This window comes from Gobius niger, assembly GCF_951799975.1.
Source record: "Gobius niger genome assembly, chromosome: 6".
NCBI lineage: Eukaryota > Metazoa > Chordata > Actinopteri > Gobiiformes > Gobiidae > Gobius > Gobius niger.
Genome location: NC_136857.1, coordinates 36,603,638 through 36,623,813, shown reverse-complemented (window position 1 = coordinate 36,623,813; position 20,176 = coordinate 36,603,638). Strand labels below are relative to the sequence as shown.

At 40.6% G+C, this 20,176-nt stretch overlaps 1 protein-coding gene across 1 annotated transcript; it reads left to right on the top strand.

The window, feature by feature from the left end:
* The first annotated feature begins 595 nt into the window (after nucleotides 1–595).
* On the top strand, nucleotides 596–11,349 carry LOC306964240 (regulator of G-protein signaling 21-like). The gene is made up of 5 exons (XM_079558221.1): nucleotides 596–682; nucleotides 5,343–5,444; nucleotides 8,721–8,776; nucleotides 8,850–9,016; nucleotides 10,977–11,349. Exons 1-5 carry the CDS (start codon nucleotides 606–608, stop codon nucleotides 11,160–11,162), a joined length of 588 nt encoding a protein of 195 aa, XP_079414347.1. The 5' UTR covers nucleotides 596–605; the 3' UTR covers nucleotides 11,163–11,349.
* Nucleotides 11,350–20,176: the final 8,827 nt, after the last annotated feature.

Genomic DNA, 20,176 nt, shown 5'->3' with positions numbered 1-20,176 from the left:
GTGTTTCCCTCCTCATAAATAACCTCCTGTCTGTAAGTCTGTCTGTGTTTCCCTCCTCATAAATAACCTCCTGTCTGTAAGTCTGTCTGTGTTTCCCTCCTCATAAATAACCTCCTGTCTGTACGTCTGTCTGTGTTTCCCTCCTCATAAATAACCTCCTGTCTGTACGTCTGTCTGTGTTTCCCTCCTCATAAATAACCTGTATCTTTCTCTCAGATGCTGGAAACCGAGTGTCTATAATTACCTCTGAGTCTGATCCACAGCTGTGCTCCCTGTGAGTCAAACACACTTCTCCTATTTTTACTCTTTTCTAAACCAAAACAGCCCATATTTCTCTCCTCCTCAGACCCCGGCCCGGGCCCCGCACCGTAAGCCACACACGGAGATCCTCTCAATCAAAACCAGGGGCCACTTTTCACCCCAAACAAACCCATTTCCTCGTGCATTTCACTGATGCGTCAGAGACAAAGGTATTCGCCGACGAGTCGCGGCTCGTCCGCAAACGTCACCTCGCTTTCTCCAAGTTTTGAAGTAAAAAAAAAAAAAAGGGGATTGTCCGTGTCTGAAACCCGTATCACTCAGACGGGACGGGAGAAGGATGGGATATGCCCAAAATGCTGTTCTCCAAAATCCGCTTTTACGACATTAAGGATCTGCTCAATGAGGTCAAGAGGCCCAAACGGTGGGTGAACAACTCCGGGGTGGACTTTGTTTTCTTCAGATGGACAGATGTGGAGCGGGAGGTGAGGGGGGGGATGGGGGGGGCAGGGTCTGGAATCAAACACCTGGTGACAATAGGACAATGAAGGGAATGGATTTGGTCAAAAGGATAAGATTCACAAACTCTTCTCCTTATAAACGTGCAGGTCGAGTCTCAGTCGTCCTCCGGAGCGACGCCGTTCAGACCTGGTTTATTCCCGGTTTATTCGAGCACATTTTCTCCAGTTTGACTTTAACCAAATCTAAAAGCTTCTTGGAAAAAATAGTGACAAAAATGAGATGGAAAATGTGACAGAAGAGCCGTGACAAAGTGACAAAAATCTGTGACGAAAATGGAAGAAAAAATGTCCAAAAAGTGAGGAAAAGGCTCCATTTAGATGAGTTTTGAAGGTCTTAGCTTTCAGGTGTTGCACTGTCCCATAGGCTCTGACCTTTTAGATTTGGGTAAAGCTGAACCGGAGAAAGTGCATTTGGTTAAGGCGGGGGTTAAATTTGCGATAGTTTCTTTCATGCTTTAGTCATTTCCGATGGGTTTGTTCATGTTTTGATCGAGGCTTTATGAGTTGGTACTTGGTGTTTGTTTTTTCCTCAGTTTAGATCTGGTTTATGCTTTAGAAGTTGTACGAATATTTGTTAAGAAATCCCATATCCATCTTTTCTTCCAGCACACAGTTTGTTCTTCCGTTTCTTTCCTCAGTCTTGCTTTGTCCTTTGTGCTCGTTTGGTCTTGTTTGAATCCGAGTCTCAGTCGTCCTTTGGCGCGACGCCGTTTTGGACCCGGTTTATTTGAGGTTTATATTTTCTGCAGTTTGACTTTAACCAAATCTAAAAGCTTCTTGGAACAAAAGTGTCAAAATAGCGACAAAAATGAGATGAAAACGTGACAGAGGAGCCATGAAAAGGTGACGAAAATGGGAAAAACATGTCGACAAAGCAAGGAAAAAACTCCATTAACCTCTTAACTCCCGCCTGAACCGAGAGGATCTTTTTTCTCATGTCATCAGATTGTTTTTCCGTCATTTTATGTTGGGTATTCAACTCATTTTTGTAACTTTTTTGTCATTTTTTGTCACATTTTTGTCATTTTTTCGTCCATTTTTTGTCACATTTTTGTCATTTTTTGTCATTTTTTTGGTCAAATTTTTATCAAATTTTTGACACATTTTTTGTAATTTTTTGTCATTTTTTTGTCAATTTTTTATCACATTTTTGTAATTTTTTTGGCACATTTTTGCATTTTTTTTGTCATTTTTTGTCAATTTCTTAGTCAAATTTTTATCACATTTTTGTCACATTTTTGTAATTTTTTTGTCACATTTTTGTATTTTTTTTGTCAAATTTTTATCACATTTTTGTCACATTTTTGTCAGATTTTTGTAATTTCTTGTCATTTTTTTGTCAATTTTTTATCACATTTTTGTAAATTTTTTTGGTCATTTTTTGTAATTTTTTTGTCAAATTTTTATCACATTTTTATCACATTTTTGTCACATTTTTGTCATTTCTTGTCATTTTTTTGTCAATTTTTTATCACATTTTTGTAAAAAAAATTTGTCATTTCTTGTCATTTTTTTGTCAATTTTTTATCACATTTTTGTCACATTTTTTGTAATTTTTGGTCATTTTTTTGTCAATTTTTTATCAAATTTTTGTAATTTTTTTGTCAATTTTTTGTCAAATTTTTGTCAATTTTTTATCACATTTTTGTCATTTTTTTTGTAATTTTTTGTCTTTTTTTTTGTCAAATTCTAATCACATTTTTGTCACATTTGTGTAATTTTTTGTCATCTTTTTGTCAATTTTTTATCACATTTTTGTATTTTTTTTGGTCATTTTTTGTCTTTTTTGTCAAATTTTTATCACATTTTTGTCACATTTTTGTAATTTTTTGTCTTTTTTTTGTCAATTTTTTAATCACATTTTTGTAATTTTTTGTCACATTTTTGTAATTTTTTTGTCAAATTTTTATCACATTTTTGTCACATTTTTGTCATTTTTTGTCATTTTTTGTCATTTTTTTGTCAATATTTTGTCATTTTTTCATACATTTTTTTGCCACTTTTTCATCAATTTTTCGTCACTTTTTTGTCACATTTCCATCATTGTTTTTGGCTCAGTTTTGTCGCTATTTTCACACCTTTTTTCCAGAAGCTTTTGGACTGGGGTAAAGCCAAACTGGAGAAAATGTGCTTGGTTCATATGGGAGTTAAGGGGTTAAAATGAGTTTTGAAGGTCTTAGCTTTCAAATGAGGTGTTACACTGGCCCATAGGCTCTGACCTGAGAAAATGTGTTTGGTGAAGTTAAATTTGTGATCGTTTCTTTCGTGCTTGATGCGTTAGAGTTCGGTGATGTTCGGTCCTGTTGTGAGTTGGAACTTGGCCTGAAAAGTTTCAGAACCACCAGTGTTTGTTTTTACCTCCGTTTAGATCTGGTTTATGCTTTAGAAGTTATAAGAATATTTGTTAAGAAATCCCATATCCATCTTTTATAATCTTTTCTTCCAGCACACAGTTTGTTCTTCCGTTTCTTTCCTCAGTCTTGCTTTGTCCTTTGTGCTCGTTTGGTCTTGTTTGAGTCTCAGTCGTCCTTTGGCGCGACGCCGTTTGGACCCGGTTTATTCGAGGTTTATATTTTCTGCAGTTTGACCTTTGACTCATAAACCTTCTTGGAAAAAAGTGTCAAAATAGCGACAAAAATGAGATGAAAACGTGAAAAAAAAAAAGTCCAAAAAGTGACGACAAAGCAAGTAAAAAGCTCCATTAAAATGAGTTTTGAAGGCCTTAGCTTTCAAATGAGGTGTTGCACTGTCCTATAGGCTCTGACCTTTTAGATTTGGGTAAAGCTGTACTCGGTTAAGGGTTAACAGGTTAAATTTCCTTTTATGCTTATGTAATGTGTTAATGCACTGATGTTTAGATTTGGTTTGAGTTTTAGGAATATCTGGATTTGCTGTTGAGAAATCCCGTTTCCATCTTTCATAGTCTTTCCTTTTGCTCATAAAACATAAGCGACTCTTCCGTGTCTTTCCTCAGTCTGTCTTTGTCCTCAGTTTGACCTTCCTTTGTTAGTTCAAGGTTAAACCTGGTTTATCCGAGGAGGATTTTTGTTTTCCTGGTTTGTTTTGTTTTGTTCATTCCTGGTTTTGTGTCTGGTTTCTGCTTCGACTGGTTTCCTGCCGTGTTCAGCCTGTGCTCGTTTGGTCTTGTTTGAATCCGAGCCTCAGTCGTCCTTTGGTGCAACAGTTTGGACCCGGTTTAATCCCGGTTTATTCTGCCTTTTTTCTGTTTATCTTGTTATTACTTTATTCCTTTTAAGATACTTTCATTGCTTTAGTGATGCATCCAGGTTTGTGTTAATCTGGTTTAGACATAGTTTATACCCAGGGTTTTAGGTCAGTTATGGACTCGCTTTGATCTTGATCTCGGCTCGCTGAAAGTTTAAAGGACAAATATTTTATGAAGGAAAGTTTGAGAACCACTGGGTCGGAACTGCTTAATATCAACTTTATTCTAACCACAATTTAGATCTAGTTTATGCTTCAAAGCAGGACTTTCACAAACATTTTCTCCAAAATCAGAGCTTCAGTCTGAGTCAGTGTTTAAGCTGCTCAAGACGTTAGCATGCTACCGGCTAGCAACTGTCAATGGCTTCAACACGATAGACACCTCTGTGACCTGCTGTATCCAAGGCTAGATGTTTGTGGTTCAGGGCTTTCTCTTGGAGAGAGCAGAGCTAAATGCTAACTGGTAGAATGCTAACGTGTTGAGCAGCTTAAACACTGACACACTGGTTATATCACATAAAAATGCGTCTCTGGGGCCATGTTTTGCTGTTTTCTTCTGGAACAACAATTACGAGTACATAAACATTACTGCATAATTCTACTTCGGGATTCAAAATGGCCGCCATAACAACAAAAGTCACATGACTGAGAGGCATGTGTACGGGATTATAGGCCAGATATTTTCCAGCGGTGCATCAATATCGACCAATCAAAATCCACAATACTCAGTATCGGCCTCTGTCAGATATATTTCTATGATTTAAACCTTTTCTATAATAATAAATGTTTAGGTATATGTTTGAGAGCTTACTTAAAATATCGGCCTATAATCAGCTAACCCTTCATATCGGTATCGGACCCAAAAATCCATCTCGGCTGGACCCTAGTTTGGACCTGGTTTCATCCCTGTTTATTCTTTCATAGTTTTTTCGGGGAATATAAAGCTCTGTGTAAGAAACAAGTACAAACAGTGTAAGAGTCTATAATTGTGTTACGCCTGTGGAAAGAGGTGCGTTTGTAGGAGCGGTTTAAAACAGGTAGAGACCGGGCCTGTCTCATCTCTAATGGCAGCTGATTCCAAGGCCGCGGGCCAGAAACAGAGAAGGCCCGGAGTTTGTGCTTGGTTTTCAGAACCTGCTGAAACTGATCCTCTCTCAGACGAACTGTGTTTGTGAGTTTATTCTGTGTTTTTTTTTTTTCGGAGCTGCTGTAGCTTGAACCGTCTCCCCCCTCTGCCCTTCAGTCTCGGTCAGCTTCCTTCCCCGTTTGTCTCCACTTCCTCTTCGCGCTCTTCCTCTTCGCTAAAACCGTCGTTTGAAAATCTCTCCATCGCTGCAGGTTTAACTTCATCAGCTTCAGGAGAAACCGGCGCAAAGATGACGTGGAGTGTCTTTCCGTCCGCAAGATGAACCACGGAGAAGCTCAGTCCAGGAGCCTCAGGTACGAGCTGCGTGGAGACCGGGGGGGGGTCAGTGTGTTTCAACCGGGACGTAGAGCTTTATTTACATGACTCGCATTTCAAAGGTTCATGTGAATCTGAGTGTTTGTCATTTTAATACAAATGAATCAAAAACCTGGTAAAAAACATAATGAGGAGGTTAAGAAACTTTCAGTGGTGATTGTGTTTAACTATAGAGAGTGGGGTAAATCCAACCACACATTATTATTAGAAAATAAAACATGTTTTATCTTTACATGATGACCCTGAACCGAGCACAGTTTCTCCAGTTTGGCTTTACCCAAATCTAAAAGCTTCAAAATAGCAACAGAAATGAGATGAAAAAACATTGAAAATGCAACCCCCCAAAAAAGCAACAAAAGAGCAGCAGGAAAGCAGTTGAAGAGTAACAAGAAAAGTGACAAAAAAGTTATGAAAAAGTGTCAGCTTTATTTACATGACTCGCATTTCAAAGGTTCATGTGAATCTGAGTGTTTGTCATTTTAATACAAATGAATCAAAAACCAGGTACAAAACATAATGAGGAGGTTAAGAAACTTTCAGTGGTTCTTGTGTTTAACTATAGAGTGTGGGGTAACAAGAAAGCGACAAAAATATGATTAAAAAAGTGACAAAAATGAGGATAAAACACACAAAAAACTGACAAAAGACAGAATAGTGACTAAAATGTAAAGAAGTAATAAAAGAGCAACAGAAATGTGCCAGAAAAGCAACAATAATACAACAAAAATGTGGCGACAATGTGACAAAAAAGTTAGCCTCAGTTTTGTAGGTCTTAGCTTTCAAATGAGGCTGTTGCTCTCCATTCGAGATGCTTTTAGATTTGGGTAAAGCCGAGTGCATTTTACTCCAGTTCAGTTTTACCCAAATGCCTATAGGCCAGAGTAACGCCTCATTTGAAAGCCAAGACCTACAAAACTCATCTAGAAGGATCTTCTTCCTGGCTTTGTTCCCGCATTGTTTTTTTTGGACATTTTTTTGCCACTTTTTTATCGCTTTTGTTTGTCTTCTGCTAATTCTTTGTTGCCTTTTTGTAACTTTTTTGTTGCTTTTTCATCCTCCTTTTCGTTGCTATTTTGTTGCTTTTTTCCAAGAAGCTTTTAGACTTGGGTAAAGCCGAACTGGGGACAAAGTGCTCGGTTCAGGCGGAGTTTCGAGCTTAAACATCTGTGCACAGCCCGTTTTCGTAAGGAAGAATGGGCAAAAAAAACAAATCATTCAAACTAGAATTGAAAGAGTTTCCACACTGACAGACTTGGCAAAGGAAAAGTGATTCTGTTTCTGGTGAAGATGTTTCATGTTCCACTTGATGACGTTTGGAGATAATTTCATCTTTGATTCATTCAGAGAGTCAAACCCTCGTCATTGAAAAGAGTATTTTAGTATATTACAAATATAATTCTTCCTGTTCCTGTTGTTCCTGAATTTCTCGGTTCTCTCATAATGTTGTCTGCTTATTCATAGTGTAAGCAGATTTCTAGTTGAATAAACACTAACTTTGGGGTAAATTGAGCCGGGACTCGTAAAGTCAACAAGAAACAATGAGTAACAAACTACAGAACATTCACAATTCTATAGTTTCTATATCTTTTTTTTTCTTCTTTTTTCTTTTTAATTTTTTTTGCCACATTTGGTCCCAGAGATATCGGCTTTTATCGGCCGATAGCAGATATTGTAAAATCCCCAAATATCAGTCGACCTCCAGCCGAGATTATTACTTGACGGATTAAAGATGTTCAGTGAACTAGAATGTGTGATGTGACGTGCGTGAAACAGGCCGTGGACATAACGTGCTTGGTGTAAAAGCCTATATTGTTATGGCGGCCATTTTGAATACTGAAGTACAATTATGCTGTGCTACAACATGTAACAATATCTCTACTCAGGATGAAAATGACGAATGATTAACAGTGGCATTTTTATGTACTTAAAATCATTGCTCGTGAAGAAAACAGTAACACTGCTGGGGCCGTGTTTTCCCAGCAGTGTTAATTTTGACAACATATTTTAATTTCATTTTAGTCTTGTGAAAGACCTAAACTTGTGAAAATTTAATTCAATTTTAGTCGAGATTTAGTCAATTCATTCTCTTCAATTTTAGTCTAGATTTAGTCGACTAAAATTGCAAGTAAATTTAGTTGACTAAAATTATAATATTCATTATAATCATATTTAATCAGGTCCTCTGGTTTATGGAGCTGCTCCTTTGGCAGAGGATTTATATCTGAGGCTCTTTCAGACGGACAATAGAATTTTGGATGATTTTAGTCTCCTTTTCATTTTTATGTAGTCTTATTTTAGTCGACTAAAATATCTGGACATTTTAGTCACAGTTTGTGTCTCATGAAAAATATTTTATTTAGTTTTAGTCATCAAAAATATCACTTTGACTAAAATTAAGACTCAATATTTTAGTCGACGAAATAAACACTGGGCTCCAGAGATGCACGTTTATGTGAAGAAACCAGTGAGTCAGTGTTTAAGCTGCCCAAGACGTTGGCACGCTACCGGTTAGCATTTAGCTTCAACAGCTCAGCTCTGACTTCTCCCAGAGAAAGCCCTGAACCACAAACATCTAGGCTTGGATACAACATGTGACAGAGGTCAGAGCTGTTATTGTAGTATTTCCTCAGTGTTCACAGATGTGTCAAAGCCATTGACAGTTGGATGACAGTTGCTAACCGGTAGCATGCTAGCGTCTTGAACAGCTTAAACACTGACTCAAACTGAGACTCTGTCGACATGACAAACTGTAAAAATCACAGTTTCTTCTTTGATGTGTTCATTTAGTCTTCAGAGTGAGGCAGATCTTTAGTAAATCCTGCTGTAGCTCCACAGACAGAGACTCACTGGTTTCTTCAAATAAACGTGCGTCTCTGGGGCCGAGTTTTTATTGTTTTCTTCTTGAGCAATGATTACCAGTACATAAAAATGCCACTGTCAGTCAGATATCTTTCATTTTCATACTGAGTAGAGATATTTTTACATGTTGTAGTACTGCATAATTCTACTTCGATATTGAAAATGGCTGCCGGGACTTTGTGTGGTGTCATTGGAAAACCACTGTGCTTGAAAACCCTCCACCGATTTAACCCAGACACTTCCCTCATGTATTAATATAAAGCAGTCGGCCTGGTCTCAGACAGACACTTCCCCTGAGCTCAGAATAGTCGTGTTTCCTTCTTATTCTGAGTGTTGTGACTCGAACTATTTCCAGACAGTTCTTTCTTCATCTTTACCTTTACATTTGTCCACAGTTTGAAGCCGGGCTGTTCCCTTCAGTCGTCTCTCGAGCTGCTTCTGAAAGACAAAGGTAAAAACACAGCGAGGGGATGAAAGTATCACAAGCGAAGACTTTTAAATTTGAAATCCCTGGTTTTCCGCAGAGCAAACGAGCTCCTTCCGGCGGTTCCTGCAGTCGGAGTTCAGCGAGGAGAACCTGGACTTCTGGTTGGCCTGTGAGGACTTCAGGAGCATCAGCTCAGAGCCGGAGCTGAGGAGCAGAGCCCACGAGATCTACCAGGAGTTCCTCGAGCCCACGTCCAAGAGAGAGGTACGTGTGGGGGGCTACATCTACCCGAGCCAATGTAACACCCCATTTGAAAGCTAAGACCCACAAAACTCATCTAAATGAATCTTCTTCCTCACGTTGTTGCTGGGTATGTTTTTTTGTTGCATTGTTGACACACTTAGGGGAGTTGGGGTTCGATGAGCCACTTTTTGCTTTGTTGTGTAAAAACAGTATACAACAGATGCAAAATTGTACTAATTGTACTATTACTACACTTTTTGGGATGTTTTCTGTTTTTTTGCAGCTTCAAAAAACATCTGAAGTATATGTTTTTTATGTATTGGTCTGCAAAAAAAACTTGTCATTTTACCCCCAGAGTGGAGTGAGTTGAACCAGACCTTGGGGTGAATTGAAACTCCAGATTTAAAGGTGAAATTAATACTAAACATCATGAAGTTATTTATTTTTTTACAATTCATTGTTTCCCATTAGCGATTTTATTCCAAAAACACATTATACCAAATCTTTATCTCTTCATATGGTCCTTCTGCTGATTATTATTTTTGCTTGTCTCTACTAGACCTAGAACTACCATCAACAAAGCAAAAACTATACAATTGCACATTACATTTTTCCTGAGTCTGTGAGCTTAATATAAATGAGACCCATGAACCCGTGAACTTTATATACATGAGACCCCTAAGTCTGTGAGCTTTATATAAGTGAGTCCCTGAGTCTGTGAGCTTTATATAAATGAGTCCCTGAGTCTGTGAGCTTTATATAAATGAGACCCCTGAGTCTGTGAGCTTTATATAAGTGAGTCCCTGAGTCTGTGAGCTTTATATAAATGAGTCCCTGAGTCTGTGAGCTTTATAAAAATGAGACCCTGAGTCTGTGAGCTTTATATAAGTGAGTGAGAATAGTTGTTTTTATTTAAGAACAAATCTAACTAAATTATGAATCTGCTTTTATACCGAGCTTAATGACCAACCAACATCAGGAAAAAAAAAATCTACCTCCAGTTTTAGTTTGTTAGTGACGATCGATTTTGGGATCAAGCCAAAAATGTACTCTGAACTCATGAAAAGCAGGGTTATTTTACAGCCAAATTTTCAATTTTTGTCTGTCATGTTCAAATCATGAAAAGATTAAATCTATAATCTCACATTTCAAGATTTTTTTTTTATACTTTAAAATATAAGGGTGGTTCATCTTACCCAGTGGTTCATCTTACCCCACTCTCCCCTACTTACTCTTTGTAGGGTTTTTTTGGTCACATTTTAGTCCAATTTTTGTCACTTTTTTGTTGTTTTTTTGGTCATATTTTCTCTTACTCTTTTGCTTTTTTGCGGTCCAAAAAAGCACCAACTCAGTTTTAAAGTAAGCTGTTTACAATGTTGTGACGTCACATGAAACTGGACTTGTTTTGTTGTTTGTGAGCTTTATATATAAATGAGACCCCTGAGTCTGTGAGCTTTATACATGAGACCCTGAGGCTGTGAGCTTTATATAAATGAGTCCCTGAGTCTGTGAGCTTTAAATAATCGAGTCCCTGAGTCTGTGAGCTTTAAATAATCGAGTCCGAGTCTGTGAGCTTTATATAAATGAGTCCCTGAGTCTGTGAGCTTTATACATGAGACCCTGAGTCTGTGAGCTTTATAAAAATGAGTCCCTGAGTCTGTGAGCTTTATATAAATGAGACCCCTGAGTCTGTGAGCTTTATATAAATGAGACCCCTGAGTCTGTGAGCTTTATATAAATGAGTCCCTGAGTCTGTGAGCTTTATATAAATGAGTCCCTGAGTCTGTGAGCTTTATATAAATGAGTCCCTGAGTCTGTGAGCTTTAAATAATCGAGTCCCTGAGTCTGTGAGCTTTATACATGAGACCCTGAGTCTGTGAGCTTTATATAAATGAGTCCCTGAGTCTGTGAGCTTTGTATAAATGAGTCCCCTGAGTCTGTCCTGTCGGTGACTCCTCGTCCTCTTCTCTCTGTCCTTCAGGTGAACGTGGACCAGTCGATCCGGGAGCAGATCCTCCGGTCTCTGGACAAACCGAGCGCCTTGTGTTTCGCCGCCGCTCAGAGACACGTCTTCGTTCTGATGGAGAAAGACTCGCTCCCTCGATACGTCCACAGCCAGAAGTACCACAGTCTGAGCAGCGGGTCGCGCACACAGTGGTACATTTAACTCAACGGGACTGAAACTACGGGAGGGTCAGAGCTGAGAATCAAGTGGAGAAGTTGGTAGGTGGAGATTGTTGGAGAAAGTGAACAAAGAGTGACTGAAAGCTGTATTTTTAAAGTGTCGATGTAAGTGACTGAAAGCTACAAAGTGAAATGTTTTGTTTTCTAAATAAAGATGAGTGTCCCTTTTTTGCACACGACGTTTGTCTTTGGTCGTTTTGTTTGAGTTTGGGGGTCGTTTATCGAGGCAGGTTTAAGCTGAAAAATAAAGTCTGCTAATCTGTTGCCATGTTACACTTAACCCTAAATACTATAGCCGGGTGTTTTTCACCCGAGTAAATACATTTATGTGATTTTCATGATGCTGAGTTTATCTGAGTGTCCTGGGTCTCTGGGCTCTGGGTATCTTTGATGGCCTGGGTGTTTTAATCCAAAACACACTTTTTCCTGCAGGCACATGTTTGCAATAGTGATAGAAGGGTTAGTGTATTTAATCAGGCTCTTGTCCCCTTTCAAGGTTGACATTCAGGACTGACACATTTATTTCTTTGCGCCTGTCTCAGAGTTCGGTGTCTCTGCCTCACAGTAAGTGAGTAACACATAGTTATTTTAGTCAGATGCTTATTTATACCCATTCAAAATCAGACACATTTAGTTTCTCTCTCCTGTGGCTGTTTGTGCCGAGGACACTGAGCTTTACCAGAGAAGTCTCACAGATCCCAGGAATGGCTGGACCAAAAAGCAACTTTACATCTTACACATTTTTTGTTCCCAAATTCCTATTTGTTCAGTAATTTTGGATCATTTGTATCTGGTCCTCTCACGATGCTTTTCCTTCATTTTATTAGACATGACACAGTTTAAAGAGGGAGAATCAACTTTTTCAAGCTTCACATCATGTTATTATGTCATTCCCTCATTAAAAACATGCCTGAAGTGTTGCCTTGGCACATTCCCGTATTTTTGAGTAATCTGTAAAAACTCTGATGGCGGCCATTTTAGGGATAGGTTTGTCTGAGTCCTCCTAGGAACGCCCCCACCTCCTGGAGACGCCTCCGAGCTTTCGTCACCAGCCGAGTAACCAACCACTGCTCCTCAGCAGAACCCCCTCCCCACTGATGCCACAGACAGCGTGTGGAGGGGGCGTGTCTGAAAGGCTCAGAGGTTCTTAAAGAGACAGAGGCCTATTTCAAGACATTCACTACAGCCATTTTGAGAGAGACATTTTATACAAGGCAGTTATTCTAATTTACTGCATTTACAGACCAACAGAAGGTTTCGGCATCATTGTAGTGTGATATAGACTGGTGCTATGTGACTGAAAAAAGCATAATACCCCCTCTTTAATATAAAAGAACACGACTCACATGTGTCGTGTATTGTCATGTTTTGATAGATTTTGATGAAGTACTTTTTATCGGGTGGATTCTCTACATAAAATTCACCCGCCGTTAGTGATGGTGTTATGGATTTGAGCGAGAGTGTTCTAGGGTTAAATGACAGTTTGATGTTGTCTGTATTACACTTTTAGAGTAAACGAGAGAGAGAGTAAATGATGCATGAGTGACTCGGCTGCACAGGCTCCTCGCTTTGGACATGACCCACTTTGTGTGTTTCCCCACAAATGTCTGCGTTTACAACATACTAAAGGAGGATAGAGATAGAGATAAATCAGGTATAGCACCTTTAACCTCTAAACTCCCACCAACACCGAGCACATTTTCTCCAGTTTGGCTTTACCCAAATCTAAAAGCCTAAAAAAAAGCGTAACAAAATGACAAAAAAAGGATGAATGAGCGTGTGTGGGACAACGGATGCAAATTAGTCTAAGGCTACAATCCTGTGTGGCGTGTTTACATGCATGAGTCCCACGTATGTTAATTAACATGCACTGCCCCGACTAAATTACACTGTTGCTCTCCAGTCCAGAAGCTTTTAGATTTGGGTAAAGCCGAACTGGAGAAAATATGCTCGACTAAGACCAGTACTTGAGTAAATTGTTCTCGACCACCTGTGCAGAAACGTCAGACCTGTTTGATTTGTATCTCAGTATCTCAGTTTGGCCTGTTTGGGCCTGTGCCCCATGACGACACGACTCTAAGCCTCTCCCTATAGAAGGCGTTGTCCTCCCCGGGCCCCCGGTTCCTCTTCACGCTGCTCTGATCCAACGCGGTATTTTTAGACTGGCCGCGGCTCCTTTTTAAGGCACAAAACGCAGGAATCTGTCCATGTAGAGCCCAGGGATCAGGAGGTGAGAGGCTGAGGGTTTTCCAGTCCACTGACGCTACGAGAGCGATCAGGAGACACACAGAGAGAGTGTGTGGAAACTGAAGCTGCTGGAGCTGAGGAGGGGAAGGTGGAGGAGACACACTTTTTATACTTGTGACAATAATGAGGTGTTTATTCAGAGTTTAACACGTCTTTAAAATCAGCACATGTCCCCAAAGCGGCGCCTCCATCGATCCAAATGTACAAACCTCTTAACCTTCATGGGACTCATTTACAGTATATAAAGCTCACAGGTTTATGGGTCTCATTTATATGACGCTCACAGACTCATGGGTCTCATTTATATAAAGCTCACAGACTCATGGGTCTCATTTATATAAAGCTCACAGACTCAGGGTCTCATTTATATAAAGCTCACAGACTCAGGGTCTCATTTATATAAAAACTCACAGACTCAGGGGTCTCATTTATATAAAGCTCACAGACTTATGGGTCTCATTTATATAAAGCTCACAGACTCATGGGTCTCATTTATATAAAGCTCACAGACTCAGGGTCTCATTTATATAAAGCTCACAGACTCAGGGTCTCATTTATATAAAAACTCACAGACTCAGGGTCTCATTTATATAAAGCTCACAGACTCAGGGTCTCATTTTTATAAAGCTCACAGGTTTATGGGTCTCATTTATATAAAGCTCATAGACTCAGGGTTTCATTTATATAAAGCTCACAGACTCAGGGGCCTCATTCATATACAGCTCACAAACAACAAAACAAGTCTAGTTTCACTTAACAACATTGTAAACAGCTTCTACTGTTCATTTTTGGGCTTGGTTTATGGTTGATCAATTAACCCCCATTCTCCAGTTTGGCTTTACCCAAATCTAAAAAGCTTCTTGAAAAAAGCGTCAAAATAGCGACGGAAACAAAGGATGAAAGTAAAACAAAATAAGAGACAAAAACGCAATGAAAACGTGGTGAAAAAAGAAAAAACATGCCAGAAAAGCAACAATAAAACAATAAAAAACGACAAAAACAAGACAAAATGTGACAATAAGCAGGAAGAAAAATCGATGAAGAAAGAAAAAAAAAAACTACAAAAACAAGACAAAAAAAGGTGGGGGCTAAGAGGTTAATACTGGAAATTGTTTTGGGTCATTTATCACTGCTCAGGTGGGGGTTCAGAGGTTTGCAGTTCAAAGCTCCAGAACATAAACTGTCACCGTTGGATGACACGATGACAGTCTATGTTCCTACATCAGCGTCCGCCGCCTCACGTCCCGGCCGCCCTTTGGCCCGTTGCCATGGAGACGGTGTTTGATTCGGGCCCAAACAGCGGCGGAGCGGGCGAGAACATCCACAGAGACGAGAAAAGAGAGTGACGTCCGAGCAGCTGCGCGGCCGAGCGGAGCATCTCTAAATAAGTCCAGGCCGCTGCGCTGAGCGAGCACAGGGTTCAGGAGCCGGGACTCCCTCAGCGTGGCCCAGGACGGACACGGAGAAACTGGTGAAGACGCCGGCGCTGGGACAAGGACGCCATGTTGTCGTCACGCACAGAGTCATTCATAATATAAATATAACAGACACAGTTTATGAAGGCTGGTCTGATTTTACATGTTCTCATTTTGTCTGGTTTCCCCAGCTAAAACATGCACAATGGGTTTCTCTTGAGGTCCAGATGCTAGTGCCACAAGTCCTGACAAGAACCAGGAAGTATATTAGTCCAGTGCTCCGGTCTCTGCACTGGCTTCAGTCGCTCAGAGGAACAGCTCTGCACCAAAGTCCATCTCTGACATGTAAGATCCATATGAGGGAGGGTCCTTCCCCGAGTCAGGACTAAACACGCTGAGGCTGAAGCTAACATCTGGAACAGTCTCATGAGGACGTGCATGAGGACGAAATGCATTTCTGTGTTGTAGTTTTTGGTTGATATCTCATTACTGGTGGAATCCAAATGAAACAAAAACTGTATCGGAGTTCATTGTCTTCTCTTTCAGCACAAATGAACTAACTTTAAGCAGTACTAAAAAAACTCATGCCCCTAGAGGCCATAAGCACCACTGCAGGTGTCGCAGCATGTTGTGTTTTTTACTCATTAATTGTCCGTGAGAGTAAATACTACGCTGACAGAAAAGACAAAGGGACAGAGGGATATTGTTCATCCAATTACACAATGGAGGTCATTGTTTTCACTCAAACTTGGCTGTAAATACTGTTTAAGCGGCGCTAGCTCGCAGCTAGCTTTGCCCGTTAGCCTGTTAGCTTCTTCTTCGTGATTTCATTAGTGTGTATTGGTGACTACCCCCCCCCGCCTAATCATTCCATTAACACTTGTATCACCCCCAGCGGGACTACGGGAAGGATTTATTAAGGTAAACAAGTTACTTAGCACTGCTTTAAATATTTCCTCATAAAGACGTCCAAAAGTGGAAACAATCTTCAAAAACATGACCGTGATGTTGTCCAGTAGGAAGGACTTTTGGACATATAAATAATATGGTTTATGAATCCAATCACTGTCAAATACTGATGAGGAAAAACATTTGGAGATTTCTTCCAGATGCCGTCTGTTTTTTTTATTTTTTTATTTACATTACTGTTGGCCCCCTGCTCCACCTGACATTATCACATTATCACATTCTAAATTGTGAATGTGAAAAAGGTCGTTCATATTGCTCTCAGATGTGGTCTCCGTCTGTCGCTCTGCTGTTTGAGGAAGTAAACAGGAAGCTGCGCCGCGGATCTGGCTATAATAATGAATGACCTTGTGTCTGAATTGTGCTTTACAATTGAACTTTCCTCGTGGCTCAGTCTGAAACCGGCCGTATCGGTTTAAAAGTGCTCTTATTTTTTACCCTTACAAAATAAAGTGCATTTTATCCATAGATCTGTTGTGTTGAAAATCAGGGTGTTTATTTGGATAGTTTTAGATTGAAAATACAAATATGATCATGTCTTTTATATACTTAGGTGATTTGGCCTCACAGCGAAGTGATGTTCATGACAGAATGAAACGTTGCACATGTGTGAGGCGGCGGCCGCTCCTCGGGACAGTGAGAGGAGGCTCGTGTGCTGCTGCGCCTCACTGACCCGGGCCCTGTTTGGGCAAAGACTCCTCAGGCTGAAGTGGAACAAATGAACAGGTGCTGGAAACTCTGACTGAGGCCACTTCACCTGCTTATTCCTCTCAGGTTTGGATTAAAGACGATCTGTGAGAAGATGTAAAAATATCACTGTTTTAACTTCACCGAGTTCATAATGGAATAAAAACTCCTGCTTCACTCAAAGGATCACGACGTCACACAGACTTTGAGGATTATTTGGTCCAACACGACTTTAGGACCTTCAGTTTCTCTGTGTCTGTTCCTCGATACAAACTTCTCGGAGGTCGACGGTGATGTGCAGGTCGACCGGGCATCGGTCAGTGGAGACACCATGAGCTAACAGAGAGAGGTTTGAGTGGGGCGACGGTGGTGCAGGTGGTAGAGCGAGTCGTCTCATGATCGGAAGGTCGTGGGTTTGAATCCCAGAGGAAAGAAAGAGGAAGAGACAGAGCTGGTGAAAGGTGTTCAATGTAGAAAAAGTGGACGAATAATATTTTCATCTCCATAACTTTCTCCATCCATGCATTTTCCTCCGCCCAGACTTCCCGATGCACACACACCTCCTCCAGCTGTTCTGACCCCGAGGCCACACCAGGCCAGCTCGGAGACATAGTCCCACCAGTGTGTCCTGGGTCTTCCACGAGGCCTTGTCCCAATAGGACATGCCTGGAGCACCTCCCACAAGAAGTCCATATATGGCGTCAGATAACTATCTTTAAGTTGAGGGCGCAAATACAACATCAAGGCGCGCATTACACAGGGATCGAGGGCGCAGGCACTAAAAGTGAGCACAAAAACTATAACAGAGGCTGAGGTGTCTTCATTTCAGCCACAGCGCCCTCTCTCTTCCAAAGTTTGACCGCTCGGTTTTCTTCTTCATTCAGCACGTTACGTCATCAGAATAAGGCTGACCAGTCGATCACAGATATACAATGCAGATACAGTCTGTGGACTGAACACGCAAACATACTGGATTTTTTACTCACAAAAAAGGCTTTATTACATCCCAACAACTACGTATTGTAGCCGAGGAGTAGTTAAGAATATTTAATTTTAATCTTTAATCCTTATGATATATAGCTATGTTTGAGCAAATCTGTTCAATCACGCTGCTCTGCTCGCACTGGCCAATCAGATTGCAGAACATGCACTATCATCATCGTCATCATCATTTATTATTTTTATTTGTATTATTTATATTTTTATTTTTAGTAGTAGTAGTAGTAGTAGTAGTAGTAGTCGTCGTCGTCGTTGTAGTAGCATTAGTAGTAGTAGCAGTAGTAGCAGTATCATCATCTATTTTTTCACATTGTATTTACAATATCTATTTAATACTTGTATATTTCGAGGCAACGTATTAGCTCAAATATATGTGTCCAGTTCAGACTGTACTGTTGTTTACTATATCTGTGATCGACTGGTCAGCCTTATTCTGATCACGTGCTGAATGAAGAAAAAAAACGAGCGGTCAGACTTTGGAAGAGAGAGGGCGCTGTGGGCTGAAACACCGGGCGTATGAAGACATTTCAGCCTCTGTCTGTACTTGCGCCCTGAACTTAAAGAGAGTTATCTGACGCCATAACCATCACTTTCTGACTGTGGAAATAAATCAGGCTCCGAATGTGTCCGTGTGAAATTATGAAACTAGTTTTTGAACCTTCAGTCCTTGGCTTATGAAGCCAGCGCACTATAGCTGAGCTTGAACTCCGTCGACACAATCATTTGCCCCTTAACCCCCGCCTGAACCGAGCACATCCTCTCCAGTTCAACTTTACCCAAATTCAAAAGCTTCATGAAAAAAAGCGTCAAAACGGCAACAAAAACGAGAAGAAAACGAGGACGGATCAGTGACATGAGGCTCAGAGAACATGTCACGTGCAGCGTCCCCACATGTCCCACGTTTACAGCTTCATTATGTGTTTGAATTGCAAATGTGTGAGCGTGTTTGGTTTACGCCGATTACCGTTCGAGCGATGACGCAGCACAAATCCTGCCGTGGACGAGAACACTTCCTGGAACGGACCATTATGCAAATCCACAACTTTCGCACGAGGGTTTAGGAGAAACATTTATAAAATCATTAACGACAGCACAGGCGGGAAATGGACGAGGCCGACGAGTACAGTTACTTAAGTACAGTACTTAAGTAACTGTACTCAAGGAGGGTCTGTACTTTTGTTGAGAACTTTCTACTTTTGCTCCACTTGTTTTGAAAGACAAATGTAATACTGTCGACTCCACTACGTTTTTATAAAGGCTACAATGATAAAGAGTTAGTTTGTGTTTTTTTCATTAAAAGCCTTAAAACACACACTCCAGGACAGTAGGTGGCGCTGTGCAGATGTGCTGTTAATGCCAGATGGTTTATTCTCATTGTGTTTCGTGAATTCAGACACAAGTTTAGTGTTTTTGAAGCTGCAAAGTGAATATTCATACTATACATTATAGACCATCTCTACAAGGAAACAGACCATCTCTACAAGGAAGCAGACCATCTCTATAAGGAAACAGACCATATCTACAAGGAAACAGAGCATCTCTATAAGGAAACAGAGCATCTCTATAAGGAAACAGACCATCTCTACAAGGAAACAGACCATCTCTACAAGGAAGCAGACCGTCTCTATAAGGAAACGGACCATATCTACAAGGAAACAGAGCATCTCTATAAGAAAACAGAGCATCTCTATAAGGAAACAGACCATCTCTACAAGGAAACAGACCATCTCTACAAGGAAGCAGACCATCTCTATAAGGAAACAGACCATATCTACAAGGACACAGACCATCTCCTCAAGGAAACAGACCATCTCTATAAGGAAACGGACCATATCTACAAGGAAACAGACCATCTCTACAAGGAAACAGACCATCTCTATAAGGGAACAGACCACCTCTATAAGGAAACAGACCATCTCTACAAGGAAAGAGACCATCTCTACAAGGAACCAGACCATCTCTATAAGGAAACGGACCATCTCTATAAGGAAACAGACCATCTCTAAAAGGAAACGGACCATCTCTATAAGGAAACAGACCATCTCTACAAGGAAACAGACCATCTCTATAAGGAAACAGACCATCTCTACAAGGAAAGCCAGTCCAGGCGTTACTTTGACATTGAACATCTGCTCCAAACTACTAACTGACTATGTGCGAGTGCCTCCTCTATGTGTGCTGGTCCAAACAGACCATCTCTGAGGTGGGGCGAAAGCTGGTCCCTGTGGAGGACGTGGCTGAGCAGAGGAATCTGTCCAGACTGTGGACCATTATGAACAATGACTCACAGCCTCTGCACCAGGCTGCTGTCCCAGCGCTGCTCCACAGACACACTGTGGAAGTCTTTTGTCCCTCGTGCCCTTAGACTGCATAATAACTCTATCCATCCATCCATCCATCCATCCATCCATCCATCCATCCATCCATCCATCCATCCATCCATCCATCCATCCACACATCCATCCATCCATCCATCCATCCATCCAGCCATCCAAATATGGGCATTTCCTTTGTGGGAGACAGCAGCAGCTAAAGACGGGCGCATGTGCAGACAAAGGGACTAAACTTTAACATCTGCACTTTAGTCGCTCCATCAGACTCCACAGTCAACAATATTTTGAGGGATTTTTCAGAGGGATTTTTACAGATCTAATTCCTGCCTCATTTACATTTCCTCCAGTTC

Coding starts and splice junctions, on each gene's coding strand:
- LOC306964240 (XM_079558221.1), top strand. CDS start 606: ATGCCCAAAATGCTGTTCTCCAAAATCCGCTTTTACGACATTAAGGAT. Junction 683..5,342: donor GAGGTCAAGAGGCCCAAACG/GTGGGTGAACAA, acceptor CCATCGCTGCAG/GTTTAACTTCATCAGCTTCA. Junction 9,017..10,976: donor AGCCCACGTCCAAGAGAGAG/GTACGTGTGGGG, acceptor TCTGTCCTTCAG/GTGAACGTGGACCAGTCGAT.